The 14,843-nt window shown below is 36.3% G+C and overlaps 1 protein-coding gene across 2 annotated transcripts in view; it reads right to left on the bottom strand.

Moving 5' to 3' along the window:
* LOC108769373 (epithelial discoidin domain-containing receptor 1) overlaps window positions 1-14,843 on the bottom strand; it is a 169,334-nt gene that overhangs the window by 14,367 nt on the left and 140,124 nt on the right. Inside the window, exons 9-12 of one of the 2 annotated variants that reach the window (XM_018520313.1) lie at window positions 13,048-13,232; window positions 12,604-12,782; window positions 8,115-8,237; window positions 5,482-5,591 (exon numbers count right to left, since the gene is read on the bottom strand). In XM_018520313.1, coding sequence (XP_018375815.1) covers window positions 5,482-5,591; window positions 8,115-8,237; window positions 12,604-12,782; window positions 13,048-13,232 — 597 coding nt within the window. The remainder of the gene's footprint in view (window positions 1-5,481; window positions 5,592-8,114; window positions 8,238-12,603; window positions 12,783-13,047; window positions 13,233-14,843) is intronic. The other variant, XM_018520314.1, reaches the window with a different exon arrangement.

The raw sequence follows: 14,843 nt of genomic DNA, 5'->3' as shown, positions 1-14,843 counted from the left end.
CTGAGTGGCAATGAGAACTCAAGCTAAAATTATAGGAAAGATTAGATTATCGTATGTATAATTTGAAAATTAATAATTACCTCACCTCACACAGTCGACGTTTCTACAATGAACAATGAATCTCTCTTATGCAACATTTTGTAACTCGTTAATATATTATAAATTATCGTCAAATTTTTAAAAAATAACTGCGAGAACAATATGTGTCTTGTCATTTCGACAGTCGGTTAAATAATGATTACTAAACAAGTAGCGATCAATTTGAAGACAAACAAGTTTCTGACATATTATGTTACGAACAAACCTTAAAGTTTATTGAGGATTTCAATGTACGCATGATTTAAACCAATGGTATCATGTTGTAAATTCAGCCCATTGGTCTGTCGATTAATATGGATGATCTCTGATATTAATCTTTTGTAATAATTTTCTACATCCAAAATCTTTACGTTTTGCCAATCAAAGTCATGATCGTTCTGCAACCTATGTTCTGTGATCACTGAATGAGTGGATGTTTTACTATGGATATACTTTTTGTGTTCAGAAAGTCTGGTTTTTAATTTTCTCCCAGTTTGTCCCACATAGGAAGCATCGCAATCACGACAATTGATCTTGTATACTACATTCCTTTTTAATTCATTGTTTAAAGAATCTTTATGAACTATAATAAACTGATTCAACTTGTTCAAACTAAAAAATGAAACCTTATGGCAAACCCCATTAATTGCATTCTTGAATTTATTCGATATCTCTTCCAAATACGGTATGGAAAACCATTTAACACGTTCTTTAGGTAAATTGTTATTTGTTTTTTTAGCTGAACAAGAGTTCAATTTATTTATTAATATTTTAACTCTTTCATTAATAGTATCGAATATAAAATCTATTGGATAATCGTTTTCCAACAGTATCTTAACAATTCAAGATTTTTTTTGTGAAATTGTGGGTGTGAGATATAAAAAACTTTATCTACCAAATTAAATATTATGCCCTTCTTTTGCGAGATTGGATGCTGAGACAAAAAATTCAAAAATCTTCCCGAAAACGAAATGTATAAATATAAATAATTATATATATAATAACAAAACAAATATATATACATATTATATTTAATAACAACATGATATAAAATAACAATTAAAGTAAATGTGATGCCGCTTTGAACTTTAAAGTAACAAGAGTCACTGATGTCCGTCCTAGATAATGACTCGTATCGCGTTGCGCGCTTTCTACATTGTGGTCCCAACGTTCGTATGACGTTAACGGCTGCGGTCGCCATCCAGTTCGTTGGGTCGTGTACTTCCGGATAAGAGAAGCGCTTTCCAGCGTATGAGTACATATGTGCGACGCGCCTTTCCACGCAGCATCGTTACTCCGGTCTTACTTACGATCGACTTGGTAATGGCACTTTCGCGTGATAGCTTAATGCGACCGTTAACTAAACGACGGCGCCCTGCGTATCGATTCGCTGTAAACTAAGAATTCGCTGGTGCGCGCGATTGTCGCGGCACCTTCGAGTCCAACGTGGGCGAAACATACGGTCCTGTTCTTGGCCATTATATGCAAAATAGCCCGTTTAGCGTTACCGCCACTCCTAAGGCAGGTTAATGACTTTCGCATTAGCCGAAACTTCGTATTCGCGGTTCAATTTCTCCTCTCTCGTGCCGCTGGTATCGGCGGTTACGCTGGAACGTTCCCTATTGTATTGGCGGTGTTCACAGTACCACGAACGTGATACCGAATTCGCAATTTAATTTCAATTTCGATCTATGACTTTGAAAACAACCTTTGATTTTTCCGACAACAATTTTTAGCACAATGGTACGATAGAATAAATATAAATTTGCAAAAAAAAAAAGCTATACACAGTGCTGTACTATTAAGGAATAAATTTTGAAAAATGTATAAAAGCATTTAAAATAAAAAATTATCTCGAGATTTAATTATAACTTTTTAACATCACAATTCTTGAAATAGATAAAATTGGAACTTGCGCGTAGTGAACAGGCCTTAGCAGTTTCTTTTTTATATAATGATGAAATTTTATCATGATTTCGATAATTTGAAGAAATGATATATGCGTCATTTACCTCGAATGGATGCAAATCGGAGCAGTCGAGCCCATGCGTTATTTTTAATAAAGTATCAGCGTGAGTCATACACTGTAATATGCGAGCATGGTGTATAAAACATTTCTTATCTACCGTCAGCATGGCCTCCTCCGAACGAGCGGCTGCACATGCGAGCATCCTCTGTTGTACTTTCCTTATTTACCATCGCATGAAAGACTTTTGCGATTCCGTTCGAATCTACGCGCTATGTATGCGTAGGCATTGCAAATTTTCACAGAAGGAATGATTTTGTTGAAATATATGCAAAAATTTAGTTAGATACAGATTTTAAATTAATTTTGTTGGGTCATCAAAATATTTATGCAGAAAACTCAAGCATAAGTAACGTTGCAAAAAGTTTTGACGTTCTAGCAACCAACTTAAGCGTTCTATACTCGGTTCTATATAATTATTTTGACAGTTCAACAACATTATTTTCAAATCTGGCTAAATTTTTAGTTATAGCAAACTATTTTTTCTACTGTATTGAGAGATATAAGAGAATAGAATATAATATCACTAAAAAAAAATGTTCCGTTCTATGAATAAAAATTTTGTTGTAACAACAAAAATTTGGTTGAAATATACCGAATAAAAATATTTGGTTAAAATGTATATCGAACAAAACATCTTATGGAACTAAATTGTAATAGTTGATATAAACAAATATTTTTGTTATTTACAAAGCAGAGAAATTATTTTATAAAAACAACTAAATATATTTTTTTAGCTTGAACAAAAAATCTATTCAAATATATTTAGAGGAGTTAGGATACAAAGTTATACGTAGTAAAAATGTAATTAACATTAGGATAATGAGCGACGAATTTTTTTTGTTGCGAGAAATTCCCTGTATCTCTCAAGAAGTGATGCGTATGTAAGAGCGCGGTTCTCCATATGTCGCAGTTGTTTGCGTTTCAACACGGAGGGCAAACTCGTCGATGCAGTCACGACAAGCTATAAGTCATCCGCGCGACAGAAGCTTGTTGCGTGAGTGGATGCTGAGGATCCGCCTAGAATCTTTCGAAGATCTTTCTCGCACAAGATAAAATACGACGAGTCTCGGAGACTATATATATGTATATCTAGTCGTTTTATATAGAATCGACAGAACTGTCGTGATTTATGCCTGCGGATTGTTCCGACATTTGAAAGTCGATCTACTTATTAACTCAAATATTTAAGTACCAATAGTATTTTTATAAAGGTTTAAGGAATGCATCGAATTATGTGAAAATTGATTCTTCCAGAGATAGCGGAATCGATGAGAGAGGTTTAAAGTGATTGATGTAATGGTTAACAATAAATTAATCACTTTCGTAAGATGCTTGTGCAATCACTTCGCACACAAGCACGCGATGCACCATGCACCAGGCACTGTTACGGAATTGCAATGTGCAGCGAAACTCCTCGCGCAAGTAGATACACTCATGCACGCTAAATCAGCCAAATTGCTCGCTATTCTCCCTCGCATCTGAGACGTCCGACAGATTGCTCCGCGGACGGAGTCGACGAAATTTCTCTTCAGGTCAGAGCCAGAGTCTGCCGAGCGCAATAGGTCCCAGGCAGTGCGGTATCCAATGGGAAGGTCCGTCGATTTTCGTCGATGTTCATTGGTGGGAAGCTTTGTCATCTCCGCTACGAGGTCTCCCGCCCTTCGTTCCGCTGCACACATCGGCCCATAGTGCGCGCCAAAGTCAGCCCGATATCCTATCTCCCGGTCATTGTATGCAAATCCGTTCCATTCGTGGAATCGAACTGGCCTTTTTCTGATGTCTGACGCGATAGCCGCGAGAACGATCATCCGGGAACGGTATATCCGGACGTTTCGCCGCCGCGGGGCTTCCTCGGTGGACGTCGCGCCGCGACGCGGGTCGTCGCATGCATTCGGCCAGAGAACACGAACGTGGACCGCTCGTTTTTTATCTCCAAATTCGATGTATCATATGCTGTTGCCGAGAACGATCTCTCTCGCATAATTTAGCTTACTGCCCTCTTCTTTCTTTCGCCATCGCATTTTTGGACGTGCGTGTTACGCTTATTATGCGGACTCCCATTTTCATTTCACGAAAATATTTTCTCTTACATGAATTTCGATAATGCGGGATAATCGAGCTGAAAACAAGCCCCTGCTTTCAACTAACGCGCACATGGAAAGAACGATTTTGCTGAATGCAGATTTGAAAATAATTTTGTTAGACCATCAAAATAATTATGTTAAAAAACTAAAAAGTGATGAGAAACGCTGCAAAAAATTTTGATATTCTAACAACCAGTTTGAATTTCCAACAAAATTATTTTTATAATCCGACAGAATTATTTTTCAGACTTGTATCTAGCAAAATTTTAGATTTTTCAGTAAAATCGTTCTGTCCGTGCACGTAATGACCGAAATAATTTTCCAGGAATATTTTGAATGTGTTAGATAGATATTACACGGAAAGAACGATTTTGCCGAAGTATCTGAAAATTTAACTAGATACAGATCTGAAAATAATTTCATACCATTAAAATAATTACACTATTAAAAATATTATGATATTTAATGTACTTTTGAATTATATGAGTTGAATTTAATTTCATGACCATGACATTACATTAAATTTAATGTATCTATAACTGAAACGTACATTTGTATATATGTATATGAAATTTAATGTATTTTTCATAAAATGTTATAAAATTTAATGTATTTTCCATATTTTATGTGGATTTATATGAATGCTAACGTTCATTACATTTAAGACTATAACTTAGTTTTCAGTTAAATCATTTATTACTTTTTAGTTACCTGCTTGACCACAAGCTTTCGTTATACGTGTTACTTAAATTCATTACTAAAAATAATTTATTAAAAAATATTTATAAGGCGGGATAATCATTGATAATAATTTATTCGTACAGAACTCGAGCGGAACATGTCAAAACTATTGTCAAAGTGTCTAAAATTATCGGGTTGACACGTTTCTGTGGAGTTCGAATATTCTAACCTGTGCGTATAAAAATTATTAATTGTTAGAATTTTGTCCTGAAATGTCATATAATAATCAATCTATAAACATATAATAATCAATTTGTCTGACAATAGGTATCGAACCTTCTTAACGCCGGCTATCGATTTTATCTTTTCCGGGAGGTAGCTTATGATATATCGGTCGATATTAATAAATGTATGCTGTATAAAAATCGTGAATACGACTGGATAGCAGGTGTTGTAGAAATGTGTCTTTATGTGAATGTACAAGGTTTATCGTCGCACACGCGGAGGAAACGGACTAGAGGAAGGCAGAAAGGCATGCTTGTTCAATCGAGCGTCACTATAATGAAACAGAATGCAAATTGCGACTTCCATATGGACGTGTATACTCACTTTTCCTTCTCACTGGCTTCCGGTAGTAAAAACTTGACGGCCACGAGTCGCTTGCCAAGGGTAGTCGTTGTCCCGTATTCCGGAATCCCTTCAGCTTCCGCCACGTATACCTTTATATGCATAATTTGTTTGAATTGCGTTATGTATATGCATAGAAGCTACTCATGATCAGAGTAAATTTGACAGAAAACAAGTGAAATTTTGTAATTTGTTGTAATGTTGACGAATCTCGGTTGTATTTGATTTTACACAAGCCGACTTTTTGCTGACTTTGTTTATCGTTTGTATTGTTAAAATTTTTTCACAAATGTAAATAATAATAACAATTTTGCAAGAACATTAATTTTTACTTAGTTTTTCAATTATGCAGCCAAGCGGATTGCACTACAATTGAAAGAATTTTTTGTTTAGTCAAAGATAATAATACTCTCTAAATCTGGATCAGTGGATAGTCACTAATTACCCAGTGGCATACTTGGCACTGGACAATAAATGAAGTTCAATTAAAAAAGGCATACTGTTTGAGCATTATATAACTAAAATACTGATATTTGCACATTCAATCTTCCAATAACGTATTCATTGAATTTATGCACTAAAACAACAGGTTAGTTAGATCACATAGTAAAGATTAGTTAGGTTAGATATCTCACATTTCATTTACTAATTATCAGTGACATACTTGACACTGATATCAATGATTATCCACTGATTGAGATTTAGAGTACCAAGAAAAAATTTATACATTTATAAATTTATATATGTATAAATTTAATGCATATACTATTAAGAAAAATTATTTTTTAAAAATGTATTTCTCTCTGTTTTTAATCCTAGCGTATAATTTCTGAAGAAAATACCGATTCTTTTCCGACACAGTAAAATTTTGAATAAGTACAATCAAAAGAAATACGATTTACTCCGATATAGGTCCAAAAACGGTCTTCTCCGAAAAACAAAATTGTTCCTTCCACAATGATACGAATTAAAAGAATATATTCTTTTCATTAGTTGTATTAATTGGAATTTTGATGGAAAATAAATGACTCAGAATTCTGGTTAAATCTAGAATTTTAGATTTAACCGGAAATCTAGTAGACTAATCTCAGAATTTTAGATCATTTTCCACCAGAATTCTAGTTAATTCAACCAAATACTTTTCTCCGTGTAGTATTATACGAAAATACATTCAGAGAACTCTTGAAGCCTTAGTAACCGTAGTCTGAAAGTCTAGGACGGAAGTAAAGGATAATCAATCATTGTGTATGCATCGCGTAACACGATTGTACTCTTCTGTGACTTCCGTGTAAGAGATTCGACGATCTTCCGGTAATCTCGCACGAAGACGATTGATCTCGTAAGTCGACCGGGACTAGAGATCGACGTGTCCGATCTCGCGTATACCCATGGGAAGTCCCGCACGATCGCGTCTGCATGCATCCGCATCCACGGAAGCCTGACGCGGCAACTGGCAAACTGTGCGAAACGAACGAGCCTTTCGACGATCCTCCTCCTCCTCGCCCGTTGTCATTAACGACACGTTGTCGGTTCCCGGAGCGGGAAACAAAAGGGAATTATTAGCCGCTCTAACGCATCCTAAACTGATTATCCTCGACGACCCCGATGAGGTGCCATTGTGCCAGCGAAGAATAACACGTCCCGGGTACTTCATTAATCGACGTATTGTTGCGCATCCTGCGCATGTTGAATTACTCGTGCACGCTGCGCGGCCAACAAACGGATTGATTTCGCGATCGTCACTGTGCCGGAGAAGTTGCGACACATTACCTAAATTTACGCGGGATAGTACGAACTTGCTTTTTATTCGCGTACAATCGTAGCGGTAATGCTGATAAATTAATTGTTATAACGGCGTAATGAATTTTCTTTGTTACGTCCGTGTCCCTCGAAACGAGAACGACTTTGCACTCTAGATCATTTTTAAATCGAATTAAAATAAATAAAGAATACAAATAATACACTAAACACAAAAATAATTGCAAAGCCATTATCGTTCGATTCGTTGGTTCATCGAGTGTTCGTGTCTAATTGGAAATACAGTGAGTACAAAAATTATTTGTACAGGAGAAATTTTTATTTAAAAAAGCTTTTATTTTTAGAAAATGAACATTAATTTGCAATTTTGTAGAATAAGTCTGTTCTTTATCGATAAATTTTCTGAACTGGTGTACACCGGTGCAATAAGTTTAAGTGAAACAAATATATTTGTGAAACAAATATATTTGTTCTTCACGTTTGTGTTCACTATAAAGAGAATACATTTATTGAGTATCTACGTTCTGTGCTAATATAAACAAAAGAGCTTCGCGTGTACCCGATCTATAGAAGCTAAATTTCTCATATATAAGAATACTTTTTGTGCATGTCCGAATAATACGATTTTTCATTTTTGTTTATTTTTAAGATAATATACATATATTTTAATTATTACACTTTTTAAGTAAAATAATTTTGAGAACCATACAGTCTATTGTATTCTTTGTTAATAAATTGCTAATTAATATTTATTTTTTTAAAATAAGGTCTTTTAAAAAGACATCTCTCTTGTACGAATACTTTTTGCGCCCACTGTATATACTTAATATTCACGGGTGTAATAACAACGTCATTACCGTTCCGAAGGCGCCTTCGGCAAGTTTGGAGAGCATGCGAAGGCGATGCCGTGGGAAGAGCGGTACGCTGGTCTGCTCCAGACGTCTCTTCAGGGCCGAGAGTACCTCCTGTTGAGTCGGCGACTGTAACACGAAAGCGCAAATGTATTGTGCGGGCTATCCGATGATAATCAACGATCTATGATCACGCTAGTCGCGCCGGGGCGCATCGTAGGTATCGCAGGATCTACGACCGTCATTCGACAAACGGCTTACCCCCTTCGATCCTCGCGTTCACGTGGATTATCGAGTGCACGAAAGAGCACGCGGAACTGTAACACAACTTACAAGTATTTTATTGGTCGCGGACTAGGTATCCCATTGTTGATTGGTAAAAGCTAATTTCTCGGCTGACTTGTAGAATGTTAGATACGACGTGATATATAGGTGTATCTTGTGCAACTTTCATCGAAATATAATACTTTCCATTGTTGGATCATGAGATATTTTAATGAGATATATGATTTATAAAACATTGCAATAATATGTTTTCGTAAAGGATGGCATAGAAATCTTGCCAAATTATTTCGTGGTTCGAAGGACACGACGAGGTTTATAAATGTCCCGTCAATTTTAAATTGTTGCATTCGAAAATTGATACATTCGTATAGTGGTCAATAATATGCTGTGTGCGCGATCATCTATATTTATTCGGAGATACGTAAGTGATCGTGGAAGTCGTCTGAAACTTGATGTTCTCATAAGTGAGAGTGACATGAAAAGAAATATTGTCGAATACGTTGGGTACTCGCCGAGTAATCCCTGTTTTACGGATAACAGTGAATCTGCCGAGAAGGATGATTGGCGTTGCTACGAAGCGTCAAGGCCAGACTCGACGCGACACGGGGTGAAATGTTTTGACTGTTTCGAGTGGTGCTGTCGGGTGTCAATCACGCGCAGACGTCTCGACGTAGACACGGGCACTTTCGGATCTGGAGCGTCCCGTCCCGAGCATTGTGCCCGGATCAATCTCGATTCACGCCGCGGAAACCGTACGCAAAGCGCGATACCAGATGTGTCTATCCACAGGACACACGCGTATCCCGACGTAGAGAAAGGACTCACTCGACAGTGAAGAAGCTGTTCGCATTCATGGCTTCGAGGGAATCGATCGGGGAACAGGGCGGCAAATGCTTATCAAGTATTCTCCCTTATAACTCCCGATATGGACGTATCGAATCTCTATACAAAGCAGAATATTATACAGTAAAAAAGATACAAACACCTTCGTTGAATGATTAATGAGCGATCTCTTGCTTTCGTAATATTTGTAATAAAGATTGTTACAATTTTTCAGAGTCCGTTATTTTTATCGAGAAATATGCGCGAGATATATTTTACTTAACACTTTACAATCTTTTACGAAAATATATATGTTAATAGACAGATATTTCTGTGCAACGATATTTCTAAAATACATATAATTATATAATATATATATTAATAAAATATATAAATGTATAATATAAAAATCAATTTTTTTGTTCCAATGCAAAAATTATTCATCTGTAACATGTGTACACTCTGCGTTGTTTTCCTACCACTATAAAACGTGCGAAGCTCACGTGGCTGCTAAAGCAAGAGATCACATAAAATGTTGTACGTATGAACCGTATACTCTTTGCCGGCACTCGATACGGGATAGTTGGTGGTGAAATCAACCCCCATCGCACGATATTTTTGCGATGTCGGGTGAATGAGTCTTGCTACTGGAGGTGGGACGGTTGGGAACGTGATTACATGACGCGCTTTCTCTCCGCAATTAACGGAGCGGACTGAACGGAAAGCCGCTGGACCGCGTAATGATGATACATTCCATGAGGGTTGCAGCAGCGGGCGTATCCGCGAGAGAACCCTGTCGACGTGTCCTGTCGACGGGAGTTCGTTTACAGGCCGAATGACGACAGCGATCAATCGATCGATTTCGCGGACAACGTTGACTATGCCGTCAGTCTCCGGTTCTGTTTCCGGCGCATGTGGGACGAGCCGTGATAGCGATTTATTGTCTAAGCTGAGTGGCGTCGCGATGGCTATTTTGCATTCGCAACTTGCTCGACGATTTGTTCTAATCATCCTTTTCCAAAGTCGTGTCACTCGCGGGGATGATATTTCGCGGGCTCCAATCGCGGAGATTATTTCCGTTGTACTACACACAGAAAAAAGACTATTCTTAAATCAACCATAATATACTCATATATATAAGTAAATATATTGTAATTTTGCTTTAAAAATTTTAGTCTTGAATTTGTATTGATATAAGATTTTTAATTGAGCAAGTCTTGAATTAAGTGCAAAGTAAAATACTTGCATCAAAACAAATTTAATCAAATCAAGATTGATATCTTTGAAGCAAGATTATCATATTTTTGCTTATACATATATGAGTATATTATTTGTTGATTTAAGAATAGTCTTTTTTCCGTGCACGTAGAACATACAGTCATGTAGCCAGGGTAAGGACAGTTACTTCACAAATTACTTACAATAAATTACTTTTTATTCTAGAAATTGAATAGGTGCAATAAATTCAGGTATTTTAAATAATCGCATTATGTTAAATTAATACTTGAACATGTTAAAAATTTAACACGAAATTTTAACAAGGATTTGCGTGGGGGGACTTTTGTTTCTAACATAAATATAAAATGTTTTTATAAAAATATTTATAATCTGGATATAAAATTGTACAGTTTCAATTGTCATGTAGTTTTTATTCAAATCATATGTATGCCATTACGCGATGGGAAGAATACCGATTTCATTGTGATTTATTTACGATCTAATATTCCTGTATGTTCGAAGTGCATAAAATCCAACGAATATTTCAAAGAGAGCTTCCACTGTATAACGTTGTCGGTCTCCAGTTGATCGGTATCGCCGTATCGTTGATACAGAAAAAAAGTATCTGTCAGTGCAGATTACACACGCGCTTTTAAATTGATCTTCGACCGCGATCCCGTGATTCTTTTTATGTCGATGGAGAACCCAGGGGATCGTCTCGCGTGTTCGATCTTGGTCCGGAGGGGTTCCTGCGCTCTTTTCCGCCCTCGTACAGAGCTCTGGATACGAACTACTACGTTATACTGTACCCACGGGAGATATATCCGCCCCAATGTTCCGTTCTCGTTCCACCATATTGATTTAAATTATTAATTGCGAATTTATCTTCGACCGGTGGAAAGTTACGTTTAATGGTACGACAACGACGTGTACATTTTTCTCGGCTCTTTATTTATAGAGCGCACATTAGGATCGGTCGACATTATTCGTTAAATTTTAATACTATCGGCTTTCCTTTCATTCTTGATTAATTTAAATTTTCGTCGTTGCCTTGCGATACCCACGATTATACTATGCCAACTAAAAAGAGATATCTATCGTATATTTTCATTAGATATTTTAAAATATAAATATTAAACGAAAAAGATAAAACATATAAAAGTTAAAAAATATTTTAGATTTAACAACGTTTTCTAAAGCTAAAGATAAATAATTTTTTTATATTAAAAATTGATTAGATTGAATCTTTTTTCTCAAATCTCCTTATTGAATTTCTAAAGTTTTAGTAATATTGATATCATTACAATTAATAAAAGATTTTATCTTGTTCATTAAAAATTTGCCAAGTCATTTCTCTTGCATTCTGATTTACATCGAAACAATATTGGTAAAATTCCATACTTTTTGGATAACGTCTATGCCAGTGATAAAGTGACAATAAACGATATTTTTCGAAAAAAAATCGACAAAAATTGGTCTTTTTTAATTAAAGGCAATAAAATAAACAGAAAATTTTTTATCGATATCCTAATTCAGTATTCTAGTATCACTATTCTAGTTGAGCGTCAATTGAGAGAGTGTGTTTTTCAATTTAAGCTTCATCCAAAATAAAATAGTAATAGATAGAATAGGAATCGATGTAACAAATTCGTTTTTGTCACAAGATATTGAATGTAAGGCAATATTGTCTTTACTAATAAACGCGAATCAGATCTATATTAAAAATTTTTAATTCTATTACTATTTTTTTCTTATAAAACTAAAAACGAATATAAAATTCAATAACAAATATTATCTTTAACTTTGTTTTAAAATAATATATTTCACATATTAATTTGATTTTTAAAAAACTATCATTATAAGATGTTATTATTAGTTCGTTTTGTTATTTTTTTAATTATCGTGACTGGTATAAATTACTAATTAAAGCAAAATATCTTTTTGCATAAAGTGTATAAACATATCTTTTATTATACATTTTCATAATTCGCTATTTTATTTGGATAAGGTCTAGAATGGTAAAATTGAGAATTTATCATAATTTTTTCCACTCATTGGATTTTTTTTATAGCCAACCCTGCATTAAAATCTAGCTTAACGCATATATATGTAATTAACTAACGTAAAATATAAAATCAAACTGAAGGATTAAGAAATGCGAATTTGTCACCTTCTTGTCCTCGGTCTTGGTCCGCGAGCTCTTGGAGAAGAAGCTGTCCTGATCGCCAGTGGCGTTGGAGACGGTCGCCCCGCGGCCGACGCCGGCATCCTGATTGAGCAGGGGTACCGTGCCGAGTTCCGGTACCGCATAATCGTACGACGTGTCAACTGCACCGTTTGCGTATACTGCTGCGGATGATATAGCAAAGGAGGAGCGAGCGCAGAAGGGGATGGTGTATTGATTGCGGTCAGGGCGAATGCTTTGTTGCCGGGACGTATGTAGGTGCACGGCCGTTGGCACAGGAGCCGCGGCGTTTGAATGTGTGTACGCAGAATGCGTACATAAGTGTGTGTGTAAATGTGCGTGCCTACATGAGTATGTGCGTATGCAAATAGTCGCGAATGGATGTAGATGTAGACGCCGTAGGTGTAGTTGCGTTCGAGCGCCGCATACCTGAGTGATTGATGTTGGTGCCCTTGTTGTTCAGCATCATGTCTTTCATCTCCATAACGACGGTGCTGTAGCTGTAGTACGGAGCGTACTTTAGCGCCTGATATGGCTCTTGGTAGTCGTCCAACTTCACGATGTCTAGAAGACGATTTCCGAGGGGCAAAGTAGGTAGAGAACCGCCTGCGTATCTGAAAGAGAAGCAATTGATTAATAGTCATCATTCCATTTATCATCAAGTCATGATGGCCAATAATTCCTTGTAGCTATATAAATAGGGTAAAGTGAGATAATTTAGATAGATTGACAACAATGTTCAAATTGTATAAAAGATTGGGATCACATAGTGTAATCAATCAAACATATCAAATGTATACTATTGATGCAATAATATATGTTTTGTGTTTGTCATTGAATACATTATGTGACCTCAATCTATTATACAATTTGAAAATATACAAATTTCTATTAAATTACTCCTAAATTTATCCTATATTATTCGTTCATAATAATAACAACGAAATATATATATTTTTTCGTAATATAATGTATATTCCTTTTTGTACATGCAACTCGATATTATCATCTACTTATGTATAGTCAAATCACATCATCCAGTAAGCATTTTTTATTAGTCCCACATAAATAGCTTCATTTAAATCATGGTATATTAATGCGATAAGATGTTATTAATCCGCATCGCATTTAAAAAGAATCGCACATCTAAAATGCATTGAAATAACTCTGACTTTGCGGATCGTACAGATCTTCGGTTTTCAAGAGCAGTATATTTTCCGCTTGGAAATTTTAGTATTATGTGTGCGGAACACGCGGTCCGTCAAAGGCTCAGCGCAACATTCGTACGCCTACTTGAAGTTGCACGTTACACGTTCTCTCTTTCGGTACGAAGCTCGCAACTGCAATATCGGATTGCACAAAGCGGACGGGGAACTCGGAAGGGGGGGATCGATGCCGAAACTGGTGCGGGATGCTTCGGAGTTACGAGGCGGCCGGAGGATCTCCTTTGGAGACATTCGTGCCGCACAAACTCGATATATTGCCCGAGGATGTCCGTTATTGGACGTTATTGGACGTTCACTAACGAGCATGGTGGATGGAAAGTTTATTGGAAGGCTGCTTCCGTCATCTGAGCGTGTGTACTGTAGACACAAACTTGGAAGAAATGAGGAATACGGCGCTCCATACGGCGCTCGTGTATTATCATTAAATACGCTTCGCGATGCAAAAGCGAGTATTCGCATGACCCTATATCCGGCTGTCTAGACATGGCCTCGCAATAAATGAGAACGTCGGTAAAAAGTAATAAAGACCATTTAAAGTTGTTTGAGCTTACTGCCAATAGCTAAAATTAATTTAATTATCTTAAAGCTATTTAAAACATCATTTAAATTTATAAATATTTGAATTAGAATATTGTAGCGCGAAAAATATTGTTTTTGCACGAATATTTTTTTAAATCATACAATTTTGTATCTTTCAACAATTAACATATTTTAATCATAAAAAAATTATATTAATATAAGGTGGTACACACGTGAAAACGCCAGTACGAGCGTGGCGTAGCGGCCAGCGCACAATACTGCTATGCTAGAGATCCCGGGTTCGATCCCAGGCAGAACCGAAAAATTTTTCGAACGCTCATAGCTCCTCTTGGCAGGCAATGGCAAATCACCGAGAGTATCTTTGCCAAGAGAACTTCTCTAACAAAAATTGTCGTTCGGAATAGACATTAAACAGTAGGTCCCATATGACAGTGTACAATCAGCGTGCGCGCCACAGCA

This window comes from Trachymyrmex cornetzi, unplaced genomic scaffold (assembly GCF_001594075.2).
Source record: "Trachymyrmex cornetzi isolate Tcor2-1 unplaced genomic scaffold, Tcor1.1 scaffold9, whole genome shotgun sequence".
In the NCBI taxonomy this organism is placed as follows: domain Eukaryota; kingdom Metazoa; phylum Arthropoda; class Insecta; order Hymenoptera; family Formicidae; genus Trachymyrmex; species Trachymyrmex cornetzi.
Note: the sequence above shows the minus strand (reverse complement) of the source record. Positions and strands in the feature narration are given on the sequence as shown.